Source organism: Primulina huaijiensis, chromosome 8, assembly GCF_012295235.1.
Source record: "Primulina huaijiensis isolate GDHJ02 chromosome 8, ASM1229523v2, whole genome shotgun sequence".
NCBI classification, from domain to species: Eukaryota; Viridiplantae; Streptophyta; class Magnoliopsida; order Lamiales; family Gesneriaceae; genus Primulina; species Primulina huaijiensis.
Window position 1 is genome coordinate 14,132,164 of NC_133313.1, and position 21,192 is coordinate 14,153,355.

Sequence of the window (21,192 nt, forward strand, 5' to 3'; positions counted from 1 at the left end):
ATTTAAACATCATTGGAACAAATAAGGAAATTCAAGAAGTTGTGTCATACTTGAAAGAAGAATTTGAAATGAAGGATCTTGGAAAAACCAAGTATTGTCTGGGTTTACAAATTGAACAAAAAGAATGTGGAATATTTGTTCACCAGACAAATTATACAGAAAAGATCCTTAAACGTTTTAATATGGACAAATCAAATCCTTTAAGTACTCCAATGGTTGTTAGATCATTAAACATAGAAAAGGATCCATTCCGTCCATGTGAAGATGATGAAGATATTCTTGGTCCAGAAGTACCATATCTAAGTGCTATCGGTGCCCTTATGTATCTTACAAATTGTACAAGGCCTGATATATCTTTTGCCGTAAATTTATTGGCAAGATTTAGCACATATCCAACAAAGAGACATTGGAACGGAATTAAACATATATTCCGTTATCTACGAGGAACGACAGACTTGGGACTTTTGTATTCAAAAGATGCTAATCCAAGTATAATTGGTTATGCCGATGCTGGATACTTATCTGATCCACACAAAGCACGTTCTCAAACTGGATATGTATTTACTCGTGGAGGCACTGCAATTTCTTGGCGTTCACAGAAACAAACACTTGTAACAACTTCATCAAATCATGCCGAGATTATTGCACTACATGAAGCAAGCCGTGAATGTGTGTGGTTAAAATCAATGACTCAACATATCCAAATCTCATGCGGATTATCATTCGACGAGAAGCCTGTGATACTATATGAAGATAATGCTGCATGTGTTGCTCAAATGAAAGAAGGATACATAAAAAGCGACAGAACTAAACATATTCCTCCTAAGTTCTTCGCATTCACCAAGGAGCTTGAGAAGAATAAATGTATTGATGTTCGTCACATTCAATCAAGTGAAAACTCATCAGATCTCTTCACAAAGGCACTTCCTACGACAATATTCAGAAAGCACATATATAATATTGGGATGCGCAATCTACGAAATTTGTGAAGAATTGTTCGTGTCAACATGAGGGGGAGTTTACGTGACTGCACTCTTTTTCCCTTACTATGGTTTTTATCCCAATGGGTTTTTCCTAGTAAGGTTTTTAACGAGGCAGTATAAAAACACGTAATGTATACAATCATTATGATCATCATCACAAGGGGGAGTGTTGAAAAATTATTTAAAAATGTGTTAAATATTTGTGTTGAAAATGTGAATGTTGAATGTTGAAAATTAGGTGTTGAATATTGAAAATTAGTGTGTGATGATGTAGGTAATGATGTATTTTATTTTTGGATTATTTGTAAAAATTTTCTATAAATAGATATCTCATTTGTGAAGAAAATCACAATTGAGTTGAGAGAAAAATATTATAAAATGTGTAGTGTGATAATTTTAAGAGTTTAAGATTTTTACTTTTTACCGTAAATTTTTACTTTTTCACAACATAAATTAAATTTTGAATTTAAAATTTTGTTTTTGTTTTTTGGAAAAAAGGAAAAAATTACGCCAAGGCAATAGCCAATAGCATTATTCTATAGCGCCGCTGTAGCTCCCTAATCCTGAAGCGAATTGTAAAGCAAAGTGTCTAATTGAACCGTCCATTGATTTGCGAAAAAGTGTACACATTTTCAAAGATTACATTTTTACGATTCCGTAACATTCCTTTACTCCGAGTCTGATTCCATGTTGCCCATAGCCTTCAAGCCTCTTGGTCTCTGAAAATGGTGAAGTGATGTCACTATAAAGAAATTTTTAAAAAAAAAAAGAAAGAAAATACAATTTGTACTGTTGGTCAACTTTGTTATGTGACTACTGATGATCATGAATTCGAGTATTTAGATTATCCTCCTTGCTTTAGATGAAGAAAAAAGGATCATGGAGAAACAGAGAGTACCTTCTTACAAACTTTCTTCTCTCGAACCTCGTATCGCTCAAGAGTTAGATCGCATAGCCATGAACCCGGGCATACCAACTGCAATTGCAATCAAAGATTCAGAATCAGACCGGGATAATACTGTTTCTTTCCTATTTCGAGTATTTTAGTAAATGCCATAATTTCAAACGCAGGATCTTCAAAGATGGAATTCACTGTCAAAAAAGCATTGACCACACTCTAAACTCTAAATTATAGGTTCCTGGTAATGATTTTTTTCATGTTTTACGCATTTGAATAACAAGTTTCTTCAAAGAACACTCAGCAATAAAGTAAGAGATGTATCTAAACTTAAATGAATAAAATATTATACATGAAATTGATCGAATGTTGTCGACATTAGATGGTAATGAAATATCATGAACCACTAATGATCGAAACATAGAAATTGACGCTTGAACCTTTAGTGCTGTGTTATCTTGAGTACGTGGTGAGGCAGAGTGGGTCATCCATCCAATAATATATGTTTATATACACAAGTGGCGCCAAACAAGGAAAATAAGGCCCACCAAAATCAATAATTGACAAAAGCATATTCCCTCCACAATAAAATAAATGAAAATAGCAAAGACTCGTAGAGTAGATGACAATTCAGAAATATAATCAACGATGGCTTTTAGAAACGACAAAAGGGTAATTACTGGTAGGACCAGCAGGGAAAAAAGATTGATATTTTACATACAATTTTTCAGCTTGCCAGAACAAAAAAAAATTGGATCCGACAAAGGACATGATAGTCCAAATACCACCTCGCAATTTTTGGCTTCACCAACCCAACATGCCTTTTTATAGTTTCATTTTAATCAGCTGTCATTTGGTAGGAAGTAGCATTTCGAGATTCAAGTGAAAGGCACGAACAAAAATAGTTGCCTTTCAATGGCTGAATCCATCTATAGACTCGATAAAGTTTGTATCGATTTGCATATATATCATCGTTTCTGATCGCAGAGATAGAAATAGAAAACTTGTAGTCCTGTTTTCTGAAGAGAGAAGTAAATATGAAAAACGCACTCACAAAAAATCCAAAATGAGAGGAAGAGTTGAAGTAAACAAAGTCTACCTAACTAGTCGTGAATAATTGGAAAAAGAAAAAAAAACAAGCAAAATCATCCATGAAAGAGTGAAGCAATCCCCATAATTTCAGCACAATGCAAGTAACTAGTTCGCAAATAGAAAAAAGAGGGGAGTAATAAAACTAACATTGACTGTGCGCTGAATTAACTTGGCTCGTTTCTTTGGCCTTTGAGGAAGTTTGGAGCCTTTAATTGCCATGAAATCCTCTTCTTTCTCCTTATTTGTCAACGCGATCACAAACTTAGGCGGCCACACTACGGGGATAGCCTCGTTACCTGACAAAGGCCCACCTTTCTTCCCTTCATGGGTTGTCTCCGATGACCCAGAACCACGACTTCCGCCACCGCCCTGCTGCTGGTGGTGGTCATTTTGATGACTACCATTAATATTGCTGTTCTTTTTATTGTGAGTGTTGGTATTGCTACTAGCTTTGATCTTATCACCACATCTATCCGGTGAAGCCAATCCCTTCACACCATTGCTATGTCCCCTCATCCCAATCCAACTCTCTGAATTCCTAGAGGAAAAAGAAAATAAGAAATTACAAGTTAGAACGACATGCATCCCCCATTCAAGTGGAGTGGGCACGAGAAAAATTGACATATATTATGAAGTTACCAAAATTTAAAAACAATTTATAATTTAAGGAATAGATTTAGAATTTTGCTCCAAAACATATGAAATCTCAAGTAAAATTTCTCGGCAAACCATCACATCATGATATGTAAAAAAAACACTAGACATTACATTCCGCACATACAAATCAATTACCGAAACAATTTACAACCCAAAATCTGGTCAGATAAAAACTAAAGAAAAATAATGAGTGAAGGTGAAATTACAGGAATAACCTTGCGGGGTAGTTGCAGATCACAAGGTTTGGCGTAGAAAAAGGAGAGCTGTTAAGAGAGGATGTGGCTCAGATTCGGGTCGGCTTTTATTTTTAGAAGGGTCAAGGATTCAAGAAATTTGAGACCGAACTCTAAAGCCTAAAAGCAAAAGTGCAGTGGGGAGAAATTTCAAGGATTATAACATAGTTTCGTCGAAGAAAATTTGGGCCTTTGGATCGAAATATGTCTGAAGAGTATACGTGTCCTAATCGAAACATCATCATATTCATATTAGTAATCAACAAATTCATTCATTCATTCATGAAAAAGGAAGGGATCAAAGGACAAATGGCGGCCCACTTTCCAAAGTTTCCATTATCAACCGTTGCCAGATAAAATATTGGATTAATGCCTAATTTGTTTTTGTTTGCATTTTTTTTTATACCAAAAACAAAATAACTATATCCTCAACAAAAAATAAAAAATAATAACGATTTCAAAAAAATAAAATAAAAATAAATACTGTATTACTATTTTTTTTCATTTCTTAAAACAAATTTTACATACCTCAGCATAGTCATTACTATTAACGGAATTTTCTTTGCCACCAGTACGTTTTATACGGTTTTAAATAACGTTTTATCTAAGGACGAGGTCCCCAAATAAATAAATAAAATTATATTATTGATTTAAAAAAAAAAACAAAAACAAAAAACTTTTATACTATTGTACGCAAACTATATTATTCTAAATTTTAAAATAATTGTATCCAACCGTATTTGATATGATTTGAAAATAATTTAATTTTCTCAAAGTGGAACCAAATAAACAATATTTTTCCTAAATATTTTTCCAGAGCTCTTCCAGTCTTCCCCTAAAACAAGACAAACACCCTTATTTGTTTATGATCCAAATAAGAAATTTGTATCATAAAATACGATTCGTGAGACCGTCTCACACAAGTATTTGTCATTATTAATTTGATGAAAGATGCCATTGCTGCGCTCCCATTACAATTTATTCCTAAGATTATCTATCTTCTCAAAATTGATTTTGTAAAAACATATTGAAAAGTAAAATATATTTACGAAATTTTAATAAATAAAAATAACATACTGACATTGTTATTTTTCTAAAAAAATCGGAAAAAAATTATTGTTAGTGTAAAAAAATTTATTTTAACAGTTAGAAAACTCTTCTTTTTTAAAAAAAAAAAAAAATCTCAGATATATTAAACACCCCCAAAGAAAACACACAAAAAGTAGAAAGATCACCTCAAAATTCGATGTGATGGTGACGGCGATTGCGGACGTTGACGGAGATTCACATTCACATGAACCTTTTCTGCGTTTATCTGCTGAAGCCAATTCGGATCCTTGTTTGTGTCTGATTTTATTACCCGACGATTGACCCGGGTCATGGGTCGACCGGATCCGGAGCTTGATTCCTTGTTGGTTTGGATCTTCATGCAGCGCAGCCTTTTCCTATTGCCCCACTGCAGCACGAACTCAGACGACGTCGTAGAGGTTGACTTGGGCTCGGATCTCAGTAATAGTGGCCCATCTCTATTATTGGTCGATTGGCCATTGTTGCTCTCCATATTGCACCCACCTGTTCAACAATCCAATCACATTTGCGTTCAGATTCTGTTTGCTAATTGTGAGTATATTTAACAGTTCCTCCAAGGAAAATAATGCAGGATTCAGTCGAAAAGAGATGAACAAATTGGTAAGAATCGCTCTGTAAGCTGAGCTTTGGTCATGTATATTGGCCAACAGAGGGAAATAGATTTTGATTTTTCTTTAGAACTCTGGTTTGGTTTTCTGATGGTTCTGAAGAAATTGACAGGAAACTAAGCAAAATTCTGTAATATCCAAATGAAAAGGAGCGTTGAAAATTATGAAGAAAAGGAGATTGGATTTTCAGCAAATATCTCAAATCAAGGCAGTAGAGATCGCTCAAAACACACAAAATTACCAAGATTGTGAATCGGATAAGACGAAATCTCCAGATTGAGAGGTAGGAGAAGATGAAATCGAAGCGATTCGGAGGTAGAAAGGCAGAGATGAGCGAGCAAGTCACCGAATCCCATCACCATAGCATTACCTGGGGGTCTCAATTAAAACACGGGACTGTATGAGAACTCTATTCTTTTCCTCTCTCAATGGAAGTTTTTGACGAAATTGCTAATAATAAGCTCCGAGAATCAACACCGAAACCGATTGCTCCGAATCTGCATTTACAGAATATAAATATTTGTGAGAAACAGATCAAATTCAACCATATTTTCAGATGTTTTCTGAAATGAAGATTTATATAACTTGTTTCCTCTTACTTTGGCGACAATTTTACTGATAATTTTCTCACAGAAAAAAACATCAAGCAAGATTCATTGATATCATGTAACTCGAATCTATATCAGCTTCCGCTGGTTTATCCCTTCAGGCTCTGTCAACTCACGGATACGACAATTCAACCAGTCACTCAACAGATCCAAGCCTCGATTTCAATCTTCCACAGCAATTTCAACATGTAAAAACAACAAAACTGAGCTTCGATCTACGGATTTTGTATTCGATTCCGATATCTACAGACAAGAAACTGACATCAAATCTACACAGATGAACCTGTAAAGCAAAAATTACAGAAAAGAAACGCGTTAATCGCGAAGAAAACACAATAAGAACCGCAGAAATGGAAACACAACGATGATTACAAAGCTCTGCATTCAAATTTCCTTCGCGAAATACAATAGTTCTTCAGCGTCTTTCATAGCCAGTAAAATTAACCAATCGTCAACGCCCACTTGAAAACGAATCCAAATCGCTTGCAAATGCACCTGTGATTCATAATACACAGACATATTACATGTTAAATCCGAGATATATCTTCAGAAAACTCAAAAACAGAAAACAAAGACCACCTTCTGAAAACAATGAATTCACTGCATTTTACACACCAAAGTTTTCCATTTTAACAAATTTCTAAAAAAAATCTGAAAAAAGAGTAGAAATTTGAGAGAGACGCTCTATTGTTCTTCTTTTGAAGTATGGAAAGAAAATATGAAATTACTCTTCTTTCTACATCCCAACAACAATTTTTATACCCTCTCGTGTACACTTCCACCTCCAACTCAATCTACGACCGTTGAGAATATATTAACGGCCTGGATTGCTTCTCCGAAAACTGTTTGAGACGCCGTTAGTGGGCCCCACTTGTAGACTGGATGTTCCGTAACGACGTTAATTTAGTAGATGGAATCTATACTGCTGTAAGGTAATACAAACGCTTTGCTTTATAAAAAAAATTAAACTTAGTAGATGCATGTTTCATTGTTTTGACAATGTGAATGGTTGTTTCGGTTTCAAGATCATTTTGAGTATCTTCGACCTGTGAATTAAATTGAGGTATTCGACACCCAGGATCTGTATATTCTGTCGAGCTCTTTGCTATTTATATTGGCTTTATTTTAGCGATTAATGTTAAGTTTTATAAAGTTTTTGTGTTATGAGCTTGTAATGCTCGGTTACTCGTACAAATGATAATAATATGTTTATGTCATGTAATATGTAATTATTTAGCTCATTATATTTTACATGTTGATTGAGGTATCGATATTGATATGGAATATGATTTCTAGATTGTCCATTATGTATTGAGAATGAATATGTGTCTAAATAGTGATAGTAAGATGTATAGGTAGAAGTAGTGTAATGAAATTGGTAGGAAATGAGATGAAAATATGGTAGTTTTTACGGATTTTAGCACAATGATTAGAATATTTATCCAAATTGTGTGAGGCTACAACCATTCGAAAGCTAAGATATAATGCTACAACTTTCATTTTTTGGATTTTGTTCAAATCATTGTGGAAGACAAGCCAAAAGTGCCCCGAAGTGTGTTGTGTGTATCGTCATTCCTTCACTGACACATGTTGGGAGAATAAGCATAACTTTTTCCTCAGATCTCCAAATGACATGAAACTGGTTGGAGATTCAAGCCAAGATATAGGGCTACAACTTTTATGTTTACCAATTTTTCAGATTATGAAAGGAAGAAACGTTTTTGGAGCGATTTGTGATGAAACAGTGTGCAGAGCCGAAACTTGCGCGCCCGGGCCGATGTAAATGTCCGCCTGGGCGGTAAAAGACGTCCGCCCGGGCGCTTCCTTGTAAGGCCCGGGGCCGAAGAGGGCGGGGGGTGATCGCCGGTGCCATGAGGTTGCACGGACAATGAGCGGCTCCTGGCAGGCTTCTAGGCGGAGGGAACATGAATGAACCGATCTTACACCGGAAGGAGGGAGATTCCGAGACTGTTCAATGTAATGGACTGTACAGTTGAAGAGGGCTTAAAATATTTGATATGTACTACTCATACCACGAAGGTGAATCTTCTTTTCGGTAGCTCNAGAAAAGGATTGATTTTTACATGATATAGGGCTTGTTGACATCATGGGTGGTTTTAAGTCCACAAACCTATTGGCCAATATATGTTCATGGGGCATGGGGATGCCAAAGGTTACTCCCTGACGTCCAACACAGTAGTAGCTATATAATAAAGCAAGCATGGTAGTACAGGTCAACTAATGAGGCTCAAGTACAAAAATGATCATGAATATATGCTATGATATGACATGGTTTAAAGATTCATTGTTGTCACGACTTGATATGTATGTTCCTTCGACGCATATTGATACTTACAAGTGTCAACTTATTGAGTTTTATAAACTCACGTAGCTCATGTATTACAGGATCAGGTAGTGAAGAAACATAGGATGCCGGTTCGCCAATGGATGCTTGTGACGTGCCTCACCTCGACAAGAACCGGGACTNCCTGATGTATAAAAAGATAAGTATCGACTTTTCTAAGCACTTTCCACCATTCTCACCTTCTCTAACAGCATAAACTCAAAAGAAAACCTAGAAAACTTCCTCCAAATGCTTTCTTCTTCATTCTTTTCATCATTTTGAAGTTAGAATTAAGTTTTCCATCACAAGAACTTTCTAAGGGTGTAAGTTTTCTTCTCTTTTGTTTGTTATACATGTATAGGGCAATAAAAGAGTGATTTTCACCTAGTATACACATAGTGATTGGTTTATTGATGTATTTGACAGTATAGAAGCGAGAACATCGTCTCAAACCAGTATTCGTACACTTGGACAGTAAGTTGACATGTTCTTAAAGTAATACATGAGTAATGTTATGATTTCAAATACTTCCCATTGATTATTGCTATATGTACATTGTTAGTATCTTATTGATGAAAATATAGCATCATATTCAATTGTTATGCATTAAATATATAAGAAACTCATAAATATTGATGATGGGTGCTATGTTATGAACATGAACATGAATATGAAAAGAAAATGATTGATTTTTACATGATATAGGGCTTGTTGACATCATGGGTGGTTTTAAGTCCACCAACCTATTGGCCAATATATGTTCATGGGGCGTGGGGATGCCAAAGGTTGCTCTCTGACGTCCAACACAGTAGTAACTATATAATAAAACAAGCATGGTAGTACAGGTCAACTAATGAGGCTCAAGTACAAAAATGAACATGAATATATGCTATGATATGATATGGTTTAAAGATTCATTGTTGTCACGACTTGATATGTATGTTCCTTCGACGCATATTGATACGTACAAGTGTCAACTTATTGAGTTTTATAAACTCACGTAGCTCATGTATTACAGGATCAGGTAGTGAAGAAACATAGGATGCCGGTTCGCCAATGGATGTTTGTGACGTGCCTCACCTCGGCAAGAACCGGGACTTATTATTGTATAGCTTCCGCATATGTATTGTACTAAAATATGTCAGGATTTGAACAAGTTTTACGAAGTTTATGAATATGTATTTGTATAACCATATGGTGCATGGCTGCGTATGAAAATATAGTTGATGTTGTTGTATATATGGCATTGCTTGAGTTTTTTGTTTAAAAAAAAGTAGGGACACCATGTCAAAAATTTTATAAACCGTCAAATTGATGCCCCTTGTTTGATTTGCTTCATACTATAGTTATATCATTCAAACCCTATTTTGATTATGGTAATTATGATAAGAATAGAGAAAAGGTGTGACAGAGATATTCATCCCTTGCCGTCAAAGCAGTGACTTCGGCATCGGTGAACCGTGAATCTGATGAGATTCAATATCTCCTTGTTTTAATCAATATCCAATCATTAACACATGTTAGCCACACTGCTAATTTGGTAACTCATTGTATTGATTGTTGTGGTGTGTGTCAGATAATTTATCATTTTTTTTTGTATCGAATGTGTTTTTCCTTCGGAAAATTGGCCTTCAATTCCCAGCCGTCGATTTTTTTTGTGTTCAATTCTTGGGTACTTTTTTAGTACCACATTTCCATATGAAGTGTACCACATTTTGTATGACATAGTACCACAATTTTGTGGGTAGGGAGTGAATCCAAAAAAATATCTTGATTGAGGATTTTTCACCAACTTCCCATTTTCCTTCGTTCATTTTGGATTTATCTTTTGGTGACTCTTTAATTAATGTTATTTCTTGATTAAACAAAATTAAATTTAGTTAAATTCAATAAAAGTATAAGTGGTTACTTTAATTAAGTTATCTAAAACAATAAAATAAAATTTATAGATCAAATTTGAAGGTGATGATTATTGAATTTCATATTTCATTTTTTAATAAATATTTGTATAATTAAATAATAAAACTATGATTATTTTAGTGGATGTTATTTAAACAGCACGTGTTTAAATTTAAAATTTTTTGAATGAAGTAGAAAGCGTAATATGCCAAACTATTAACTATCAGATTTAGATTGAGTTTGGATATAAAATTTATAGCTTAAAAAAAACCTAAATAATTTCATCAGTGTTATTGTTTAAAAAAAAAAAGAAGACGTTTTGGGTTTGGATAAATATTAAAATGTATTTTCTTATAATTTTTTTAAAAAAATTATAAGTTAAAATAAATAAATAAAATTCAGTTTAAAAAAACTTTTTTTAAGTATATTTTTAAACTTCTTTTGTACCCAAAAATTAAATTTTTTAATAAAAGAAATTTTATTATTTAAAAACATTTTTAACATGTGATCTTCTTTAACCAAACGGACTATTAACTATTTGCTATGATTTTATTTTTTGTGAAAGATTCATTAATTTTTTTTTTAATTTATTTAAAAAAATCTAAATCAATGCCAGGGCTAGAGCTAAAAATATTTTTGATGAGTAAAAAAATAAATATATATCTTGTACGATGTTTTATAATTAAAACAGTAAAAGTTATACCAGATATGTTAAATTACAAATAATGTATATTAATACAAAATATCAAATAAACAAGACAAAAACTTGTGTGAGACGGTCTCACGGATTGTACTTGTGAGACGGATCTCTTATTTGGGTCATCCATGAAAAAGTATTACTTTTTATGCTAAGAGTATTATTTTTATTGTGAATATGAGTAGGGTTGACCCGTCTCACAGATTAAGATCCGTGAGACGGTCTCACATGAGACCCACTCAATAAACAATATCTAAAAAGAAATCTCTGTAAAAAAAAAAAGAAGAAATAAGGTATATAATTGTTCAGATTGAAAATTACAACGGAATCCAGTCATTTTTTTAGAAAATAAATCCGTAGCCTGATCAAAATCTATTATTGAATTTATTATATTCTTATGCATACTTTTGAATTGGTAAAAAATTGGGATATATTATGTTTAACTTTAATCATTAATGGTTAAAAAGTTAATAATATTTGAATAAATTAGTCATAAAATATTTTGAGTAGATCTTTTGTGACATAATTTTATTCGTGAGACATGTCAACTTTGTCTACATTTATAATAAAAAATTACTTTTAGAATAAAAAATAATATCTTTTCATGGATGACATAATAGAATACATGTTTCACAAGCTTGACTCATAAAACCGTCTTACATGAGTTTTTGTGAATTTTTTTTTATAAACATCATGCACATTTAATTATCAAACAAGTAATTAGTAAATGTAATGTAACTGTTTTTTTTTTCTTTTTGTGTTTTGAAAGTTGTATTGGACGATACTTTGACTGATTTTTATTTTCCGAATAATATATTTATTAATTATGGATGCCAGATAATATCATATATTGAATTCTTTAACTTTTTATGCTTTATAAAATCAGAAAACACAGTAGTTTTTGAAAAAATTTAATGTTACATTAAAAAAAATTTAGATTCATTATCCTTATATAATGATTGTATTTGGGCCCTATGAAAATATGAAAAATTTTGGGGAAAAAAATGAGTTAAATCTAATATATCAAAGCCTTTATAATAAATAATAGATGACAAAAATTTATACGAGATCATCTAAAAATAAACTTTGTGAGATGAATAGTCAAAAAAATTATTTTATTTTACATTTAAAATATTAATTTTTATTAATCAGATCGACCATCTCATAAATATAGATCAATCAGACTCTATACTGGTTAACCGGATTTTTATTCTGCCCTATAGAATTAAAAATTAGAAGTGTAACTAATGTCCATATGCACATAGTTGAATATTTATGCAATTGTATTAAATATGAAAATTTTTTATATTGAAATTTGTTGAAAATTAATATTTTAATATTGAATATTTGAATATTGAANTTTTTTTATATTAATAATTTTTTAACTCATATAATCTAAAAATACGATAAAATAAAATTAAATTTAAAACTATATATAAAGTTGCTGACGGCGAGGCGCGGGCTTTGAACTGAGCTAGGTTTTCGACCTTCACTCTCCTCTTGTGTAAAAAGATGCCTACAGAAATGTTCATTTGACAAGAAAACCAAAACACCAACAGAAAATAATTATTCCGGAAATTTCAGTTCATACGGAAGAATAAACAGGATAAGAGTGAGTTTTTCTGTACTGTTTGGTTTTGGTTCGCTGTTTTATATGTGCTTTGAGCTAGAGGACGGGCTAATTTCTGAAGGATTATTCAACATGGTCAAATTTAACTCTTTTTTCTTTCTTTCCAACGTTGAGTTGTTTTTCGATTGTGGGATTTCGTCGTATTGTGTTCTGCGAAGGTTGGATGGAGTGTCTCAGGAAAGGAAGTTGCATATGTTGAGTTTTGGTTGGTTTGTGTTTGTGGATTTGGTGGAACGAATAAAGCTTCATGTACAGAAACATAGATTGTTGGATTGGTTGGGGATTTATGATGTTTCTTTGAGCTGGTTAATGATGTTAGGATCATGAAGTCCGGTTGAACTTGTTGAATTTATGTATATTGTCGTGATAAATTTTTGTATGAATAAGCTGATTAACTTTTGGCGGATTTGGCTACGTTACTTCTGTATAATGGAACTTATACAAAAGGCAGTTTGATAACTATCCTTTGATTTTTTTTGTTAATGGGTTAAATGTCTGTCATACCCTGCATACCAAGCATCAGGTGCCTGTATCTAAAATTTGTTTCAAGCTAATTTTCTTGATTTCTACCGGTCAGGCAGAAGATCTTGTTTTAATACAAGTAAACTGAAAGTATAGCATCAGAGTCCGGAGAGAGAGAGAGCATACTGGCTTGTGGTGGATCTGCAATGACGAGCTCTATTCAACAAACTGTTTGGACACAGGGATCAACATTTCCTTCTAAATTGCTTGGCACCAATGGGGGCTCAAATTATGTGAAATTGAGTTCAATGAGGCCATGTAGGTCGTCTCCATTGGAAGCAAGCTTAGTTACTGGGAAGCCAGCCTCTTCTGTGTCTGTTCCTATCTCTGAAATTGAAGGTGGTAAACAATATAAGTCAAATCGTAGTTCAAACATGGAAAAACCATCGAATATTTTCACATTCTTCCTTACTGCATAAAAGATTTATCTTTAAGTCTTCAAGTTTTGTGTGTGTTACCAAATTTTCCTTTGCATCGATCTGTGGTTCTTTTTTGTAAATGTTAATAAATGTCTGCTTTGGTTCTTGGCCCAGAATCTTGTCTTGTTTGATATTTTCCGTCAAACTTAATGTTGTCCTGGGTGAGACCTGAGTGTCACGTGCTTTCAGTTCCTTGAATTTGGATAAGCATGACTTTTTGTTGTTTGATTTAAAGGCATAAATTCTTGCATGTTTATACTTTTACTGACATGAGAACATTAAAATTCAATGATGAATCCATTATCATGAAAGATTACAACCCACTGTATGGCATTTTAAAAAGAGAGGGGCACCATTTGTGCAGCATCCCCACACATTCTCGTGATAATTATCAAGCCAGTTCATTTTTTTTGTAACTGCTGTCTGCAACGTTCTCCGGTTGAGTTTCAACGGGTGTAACTAGCTGAGGTGGCAATTGATTGGCTGATATTTATGGGAGATTTGGCATTGTTTTGATTAATGATTGTCTTTATACATTTTTGTGTCTTAAGTTTTTATATTCAAAGACCTCAGGCTTTGGTGTTTTCTTTGTTATTGCCATTTTTTAGTGAGAAATGCTTGATCCTTTCAGAGAAATTGCAACTTGATACTTTTCATATTTATTCTCCTGGCAACTCGAATGAGTTGGCATAAAGTTCCATTGTTTTCCCTTCATATAATTCATTATACGTTGCGAGTTTTCTTAATCGTGAAATGGATTGATTAGGTGCTGGGAGCAACTTTGTGGACTATGGCTTGAGTGAAGCAGATCCCGAAGTTCGATCCATTATTGACAGGGAGAAGAATCGTCAATTTAGAAGCTTAGAACTTATTGCTTCAGAGAACTTTACATCACGTGCAGTGATGGAAGCTGTTGGTTCTTGCCTCACTAATAAATACTCAGAAGGACTCCCTGGTAAAAGGTAATAGCTTGGATGAAGGAAAATGACATCAATACAATATTAAGCACTGGACATCACTACAATTTGTAATGCGAGATTTATTTATGTTTATTTGTCTAGATATTATGGTGGCAACGAGTTTATTGATGAACTTGAGATTCTTTGTCAAGCGAGGGCGCTTGCAGCATTTGGTTTGGATGGGGAAAAATGGGGTGTAAATGTTCAACCATTGTCAGGTTCTCCTGCTAATTTTGAGGTTTACACTGCAGTTCTTAATCCACATGATCGCATAATGGTAAAATACCATCCTTTCTTCCAGCATCAATCTGTTGGAACATTTGAAGTTATTCTTATTTTATCGGGATTTGAGTGACTCCAGGGATTGGATTTGCCTCATGGTGGACACTTGTCACATGGTTTCATGACTCCCAAGAGACGAGTTTCTGGCACATCTATTTATTTTGAGTCCATGCCCTATCGACTTGATGAGTCTACAGGTCTTGGTATTTTGTTATGAAGTTTAAATAGCATGATTTCATAGATTAATTGTAACCATAACTAACACTAAACTTTGCGCAGGCCTCGTTGATTATGAAATGCTTGAGAAAACAGCTATTTTGTTTCGTCCAAAACTTATAATTGCAGGTGCTAGCGCTTATCCTAGAGATTTTGACTATCCTTGCATGAGGAAGGTTCGTTTTACATGTACCTCGTCCGTATTCATGTATGCTTAATTCATGCATTATCCATGTTTTCGATCATATTCAGCATCTAACCATTAGTTTTTGATATGCAGATCGCTGATTCTGTTGGTGCTTTTCTCATGATGGATATGGCTCACATTAGTGGACTTGTTGCTGCCTCTGTCGTCGCAAATCCTTTTGATTACTGTGACATTGTAACTACTACAACACACAAGGTTCGCTATGATTATTTGCTCTATATAGTTAGTTATGTAAACTTGGACAAAGCACCTGGATTGCTGCCAACGAGAAGTAGAATGAATTAATGTGGTATTCTTTTTGTTGTCAAATTTGACAGCAACAGGGTCATCCTTTAATTTATAAAAAAAATTTCTCTTCATTTTGGTGACCATAACTTGACGTGCTTTTCAGTCTCTGAGGGGTCCTAGAGGAGGCATGATCTTTTTCAAGAAGGATCCTGTTCTGGGTTTTGATTTAGAATCTGCCATTAACAATGCTGTTTTTCCAGGTCTACAGGTCTGTGGAATCTGTGCTTTGCTTGTCATTAATGTATTGAATATGCTGTAAATATTAACATTATGGGATTATTGCATATTTGCTCGTATTTAAATTTGTTTTTTGGTTAACCAAACCGTTTATTATCATGAACAGGGAGGTCCACATAATCACACAATTGGGGGGCTTGCTGTTTGTTTAAAACACGCAAAATCACCTGCGTTCAAGGCTTATCAAAATAAGGTTCTTGATGTTTTAGTTTATTTTTTTAGTTATCTCTTCATGTATGATTATTTTGACGCCATCTATTCGTCTGATAGGTGGTCAATAATTGTAGAGCTCTTGCTGACCGGTTAATGGAGTTGGGATACAAACTGGTCTCTGGAGGGAGTGATAACCATTTGGTCCTTGTGGATCTCCGCCCCTTGGTGAGCATCTGACTTATTTTTACCTTTCTTGTTCTCATATAGCCCAGAACAATAAAACTATAATTAAAAGGCGAGTGATGAGATATTGTGTGTGTTTCCATACTTGAAATTATTCTTAAATTCGTTCTACTAGCACTCAATTGCCTGTCCGTGTCTACAATTGAAATCAACTACTCGTAATCTTTGGTTATTTTATTGACTATTTTCTTTGGATGATTTATCATAAGTTCTAATACATCAACCCTTCTCCCGTGTGCAGGGGATAGACGGTGCTAGAGTGGAGAAAATTCTCGATATGGCATCCATCACCCTCAATAAAAATTCAGTACCCGGTGAGTGTACAAAATCCTTTTCTGTCATATACGCCACGCCCTGTGACCATTTTATATAAATTTACCGAATCTTAGGAGGGCTTTGACACAAACCACCATCCATGCATAAAAAATATAAAGCATATGAGAAGATGCTAAGAAGAAAATACAAAAGATTAGTACGTTGTTAACTTGTCATAGAGAGACATGTTATATCAAATTTTAATAGAACACGAATATTTTGATGCCTGAGCTTGTATTCTGCACAGAAACTTTTAGCTTCTCTCATTTTTACTATTGAAATTTATAGGTGACAAAAGTGCACTAGTGCCTGGTGGGATACGCATAGGTTCACCTGCAATGACTACCCGAGGTTTCAGTGAAAATGAATTCATAGCAGTGGCAGATTATATCCATGAAGGTGTGCAAATCACCTTAGAAGCCAAGAAATCTGTCAGCGGCTCGAAACTACTAGACTTTATGAAATTTGTCACTTCCCCAACCTTTCCTCTGATCGACAAGGTATTGGATCTGCAAAAGCGAGTGGAGGCACTTACAAGCCAATTCCCATTACCTGGGCTATGAGTCTGGACAATTGAAGCATGCATACACTTCATTTTTCCCTTGGCTTTGTTTTATAATGTGTTAGTGAGAAGATGAAGCGGGTTCTTAGAAGTACTACATCCTGAGAAGCACTGTTTACACCTTTCAATCCTTCAGCGGTCTAATTAGTATATTTTGAGTAATTATTTTCTGGATCATAATTGCAACAGTTTGATCAATAAACAAATATGAACGTAGTTAAATTTATAATTGAATTTCCAAAAATAAAAAAGTAATCTTCAATTATAATTACAACCACATTCTTATGATTTGGAACCAAGTAACGAAAAGAATTATTATTCAATTATAATTACAGCATCATTCTGATGATTTGCATCACCGGTTGTCCATTCCACTTAAAATCGTTATTGCACATAATTTTATCGACAAAAATAACACAGTGACTTCATATTTACTAATTTTCCAGGATATAACAAGATATCCTGAAAAATATAAAGATAAAAGTTACAACTTTGTATCTGAACGGATAGACTTTTCTTGAGAGGCCTAAGCATCACACTGTCGCCAAATAGCAGGTATGGATAACTCTCGAATATAGAATGCTCAGAAGCCAAGCGTTAACAAGAAGATTTCATTGAAGGAACCAACACGAAGTTGGCTCTTCTTACATGTTAGCTGCTCATCACCGCACACAAATAACATAAAAAATGTCGACAATCTTAAATCCGTTCGGCCTCGAAACATGGATGGCATGAATCCAACCAGACTCTAAAACAAAACTAGACTTGTTCCAAATCAAGAAGAGAATTGAAACAAATAACATGCCGTCAAAAAGCAAGTCGAACAAATACACGTATGCACTGCATTTCAATAAAAGGTGGTGTAGATTTAGCTACTTCAAATTTGAAGGAATCAAACTTCCTCCATTCGTGATAAGTAGCAATTTTTAGGCACTGTGCAAAAGGTAGCTTGCCATTGTTCATAGATACGAAGCCCCCGTTGTCTGACTTTAGTGCCGACTGAAAACGAAACGAATTTGGAAAAATAAACAATCTTGAAGATACCTCACTAAAAATCTATCAGTTTATTTTATGATCAGACAATATTTGAAACAATTTTGGATCTTAAAAACATAGAAATTTTGAGACATTTTTCTCGTATAATTAAACTGAAAGATAGTGGGTTTCCAGAAAATCCCAAAATATGCGATGCGATCTAGAAAACAAATAACAATATTGAATTTTGAATAAATTTATTTATTTTTATCAGGACCCATACAAAATATATGAGCTTCCACCAAGATTTTTAGAAAAATGTTCAATCTTGAAGAACCAATGAAACAGATTTTAAAATAAATTTGTTGTCTGGATCTCAAAGATTTTCCCAGTTTATTGTATCATGAAATAGTAAAAGTGATAGATTTCATGGATCTTCAAACCGGAACGATTCATCTAGGCTCCAAGCGGCAGACGATTTGCCAAAGGAAATGGGCAACCGCTGCTGACTCGTATGGAGCCATCTCGAATTCTTGTCGATAATGGCGACCCATAAACAATAGATAGAATCCGATGAATTAAAGTTACATGTTTGGTTGCATAATCAAAAAATTAAGAAAAACCCAGAAATTTGAACCTAAACAATAGCTCGAGGAGCAAAAGACGTGAAATTGAAGCGAATCCACCAAGGATTATTCTAAACTGTAGAGCGATTGCGTATGCAACCTAAGAAATTCACGACGTGAATAAATAATACTTGTGAACGGCGTGTAGCGATGGATGCGAGAAACCCTAGGGTTACATTATTCGCAAAGAACGACAATGCTTGTAGTTAATTGTAAATGAAGCCCAACCTCCGGTATAGAAACCTCCCGTGATTTTAACGCCCAATTAAATAATACAAGCTCATAGCTGATCAATTCTTATCAATTCAAACTGATCGCAAGGAGGTGAAAAGGGAGGAGATTGTGAGAGGAAAGAGATGAAGATCGTGGGATGAAAAGTAGAAGAACTTGAATCATGGGAGAGTGGGAGAACCGCATGGCTGCTGGACAGAAAAAGAGATCGGCAAACACAAGAACATGGACAACTCTACATACACAAAAATCTGCAAAAAGCTCTCTGCTAATTTCAGTCTTCAACCACTAGTTTTTAAGCGTTCTAGTATATTTCTAGCATTCTAGGATCTTGTCATTGTATATTTCAGCAACTTTAATTGTTATATTTTTATATCTTATAAATTCTTACTGTTTATTGAAAATATAAACGATGTCAGAGGTTTATTCCTCAAATTCCAATAGTTTTCTTCGTTTTGGCGTTATATTTGTTTTAGGAGATTAGAACCGACGATCAAATTTAGTATTCACTTTCGCTTGTTTTTAGAAGTTAGATTTTTATAATTTTTACACAAATTGGTGTATTTTCGCACATAGCACGCCCGCAAATATCAATATTGTGCAAATAATTTTTGGCACGCCTAGTGGGGCCTCACTATATGCCGCTAAGAAGAAAAGAAAACGTCAGTTAGGAGAGGAGGGAACTCAGGTTCAACAGCCCGAGCAACCTGTTGTTGAACCACATCCCAAAGAAGTTGATCTGCAGGTCCTGACTAAATATGATCAAGATTCAAACAGAGTGATGGAGGAATTGACTACTATAAAGATTGAGGAAATTTCACAGGAATTATCTAAGGCAATGTCTGATTGTTTGAAGACTCCACTGAGTTAGCCGAATCAGTCTGTCCGAGGGGAGCAAAATACTACTGTCAAAGAGACTGATCAGGGAAGCAACCAAGTTCACGGAAGTAACCAAGTCCCTGAATTTGACCAGGGAGTAGGAAACTCAAGGGCTAGTGATCCCCGCCGCCCAGATTTCACTGTCACAAGTCAGCCAAAAAGAAGGTATACACCACCTCACAGGAGAGAAGAGACCTTAGGGGGGAGAGCCAAGCCATATTCACGTGCTCATGGAGTGGGGAGCTCGAAACAACCAGTTACTCAATTGTACAGCGTGACAAATCCTCTGTACCAACCTGGAGTTTATGATGATATATCACACATGGATTATCCAGAGTAGATAGGGGCTTCCCACGAGGTAATGTTGGTTTAAATGCAGGGTTTCAAGCTCGGGGGGCAAACTATGATCACTATCCACTCCCCAACAGAAATGCAGCAATGATTGATCCTGATGTGGTGAGAGAAACTGTTCAAGAGTTATACGGGCCGGCCTTGAGACAGATAGGCCGCCCAGAGTTTCACAAACACTATCCAGACTACATAGACGTGAGTAACCCATATCCAAGGGGTTGCAGAGTTCATGATTTCAGCTTATTCTCTGAGGAGGATGGCAAGTCCAGCATGGAACACATAGCCAGGTTTACCATCTAGTGCGGGAAATCAGCCAACTTGGAAAAATTCAAATATTTAAAGTTGCAGCTATTCCCGAATTCTCTCACAGGGACTTCATTTGCTTGGTATGCCTCACTCCCCAGAAATTCAGTGATGAGTTGGCAAGAGATGGAAAGACAATTTTACATCCAATTCTATAGAACAGAGCCAGAAGTGTGTATTGCCGATTTATCTAGGGTCACCCAAAAGAAAGGAGAATCTGTAGAATCTTTTATCGATAGGTTCAAAATGATGAATAATAGGTGCAAGGTGTTCCTGTCTGAGACTGAGTTCGTGAAGATGGCACAAAAGGGGCTGGATTTTGAATTAAGGAAGAACTTCCAAGGTATGAAGTTCAGGGACTTCATTGAGCTGGCTGCCAAAATTGCTGAATACAAAGAACTGTTGTGGAAAGATTCATAAAAAAAGAGAACTGCTATGGGGTCTTATTATCAGGAGGTGGAAGATGTGATATTGGCAAAAATTCAATCAGCTGGTTCTTGCACAGTTCCCCTACTAAAAAAAGCCGACAGAACCTAAAAAGAAAACAACTCCCAACTCCCCAAAGATATGCAGTATACATTTGATGTGTCAAAGACCGAGGAAGTTTTCGATTTCTTGGTAAAAGAAAAATTCATCACCTTTTCACCTGATCACATGATGCCACCTAAAGAAGAGCTGAAAGGTC

At 34.8% G+C, this 21,192-nt stretch overlaps 2 protein-coding genes and 1 non-coding gene across 6 annotated transcripts; 1 reads left to right on the forward strand and 2 right to left on the reverse strand.

Annotated features, from left to right (window-relative positions):
- Window positions 1-1,565: 1,565 nt before the first annotated feature.
- Window positions 1,566-6,905, reverse strand: LOC140983072 (uncharacterized). 2 transcript variants are annotated; one of them, XM_073449970.1, is made up of 8 exons: window positions 6,748-6,905; window positions 6,541-6,663; window positions 6,160-6,451; window positions 5,931-6,057; window positions 5,099-5,435; window positions 3,121-3,511; window positions 1,882-1,959; window positions 1,566-1,702 (listed from the first exon to the last, which is right to left on the reverse strand). In XM_073449970.1, exons 5-8 carry the CDS (start codon window positions 5,422-5,424, stop codon window positions 1,652-1,654), a joined length of 846 nt encoding a protein of 281 aa, XP_073306071.1. In that variant the 5' UTR covers window positions 5,425-5,435; window positions 5,931-6,057; window positions 6,160-6,451; window positions 6,541-6,663; window positions 6,748-6,905; the 3' UTR covers window positions 1,566-1,651. The 2 variants fall into 2 exon arrangements, with proteins under 2 accessions (XP_073306071.1, XP_073306070.1); XM_073449969.1 differs by having other exon boundaries at window positions 5,802-6,057.
- A 5,651-nt stretch (window positions 6,906-12,556) lies between these two features.
- LOC140982716 (serine hydroxymethyltransferase 3, chloroplastic-like) lies at window positions 12,557-18,201 on the forward strand. Of its 3 annotated transcripts, XR_012176343.1 has the most exons (13): window positions 12,557-12,720; window positions 13,316-13,602; window positions 14,446-14,641; window positions 14,741-14,915; window positions 15,000-15,117; window positions 15,200-15,312; window positions 15,417-15,539; window positions 15,736-15,840; window positions 15,976-16,062; window positions 16,140-16,247; window positions 16,507-16,579; window positions 16,869-17,202; window positions 17,235-18,201. XR_012176343.1 is itself a non-coding variant. In XM_073449375.1 (12 exons), the coding sequence occupies exons 2-12, from the start codon at window positions 13,407-13,409 to the stop codon at window positions 17,141-17,143; spliced, it is 1,569 nt and encodes a 522-aa protein (XP_073305476.1). In that variant the 5' UTR covers window positions 12,557-12,720; window positions 13,316-13,406; the 3' UTR covers window positions 17,144-18,201. The 3 variants fall into 3 exon arrangements, 2 of the variants coding, with proteins under 2 accessions (XP_073305476.1, XP_073305477.1); XM_073449375.1 differs by having other exon boundaries at window positions 16,869-18,201; XM_073449376.1 differs by having other exon boundaries at window positions 12,558-12,720; window positions 13,316-13,599; window positions 16,869-18,201.
- On the reverse strand, window positions 17,721-17,814 carry LOC140983673 (small nucleolar RNA R24). The gene has a single exon (XR_012176466.1). It is a non-coding gene; the product is annotated as a small nucleolar RNA R24 (small nucleolar RNA).
- Window positions 18,202-21,192: the final 2,991 nt, after the last annotated feature.

What these genes read in the sequence shown, in the direction of transcription:
- LOC140983072 (XM_073449969.1), bottom strand. Translation starts at nt 5,922, where the DNA reads ATGGTGATGGGATTCGGTGACTTGCTCGCTCATCTCTGCCTTTCTACC. An exon ending in TAATTCAGCGCACAGTCAAT is followed by an intron (nt 1,960 to 3,120) that starts GTTAGTTTTATT and finishes TTGCAATTGCAG; the next exon opens with TTGGTATGCCCGGGTTCATG. An exon ending in AGAAGAAAGTTTGTAAGAAG is followed by an intron (nt 1,703 to 1,881) that starts GTACTCTCTGTT and finishes CACCATTTTCAG; the next exon opens with AGACCAAGAGGCTTGAAGGC.
- LOC140982716 (XM_073449375.1), top strand. Translation starts at nt 13,407, where the DNA reads ATGACGAGCTCTATTCAACAAACTGTTTGGACACAGGGATCAACATTT. An exon ending in TAACTACTACAACACACAAG is followed by an intron (nt 15,540 to 15,735) that starts GTTCGCTATGAT and finishes CGTGCTTTTCAG; the next exon opens with TCTCTGAGGGGTCCTAGAGG. An exon ending in CTGTTTTTCCAGGTCTACAG is followed by an intron (nt 15,841 to 15,975) that starts GTCTGTGGAATC and finishes TATCATGAACAG; the next exon opens with GGAGGTCCACATAATCACAC.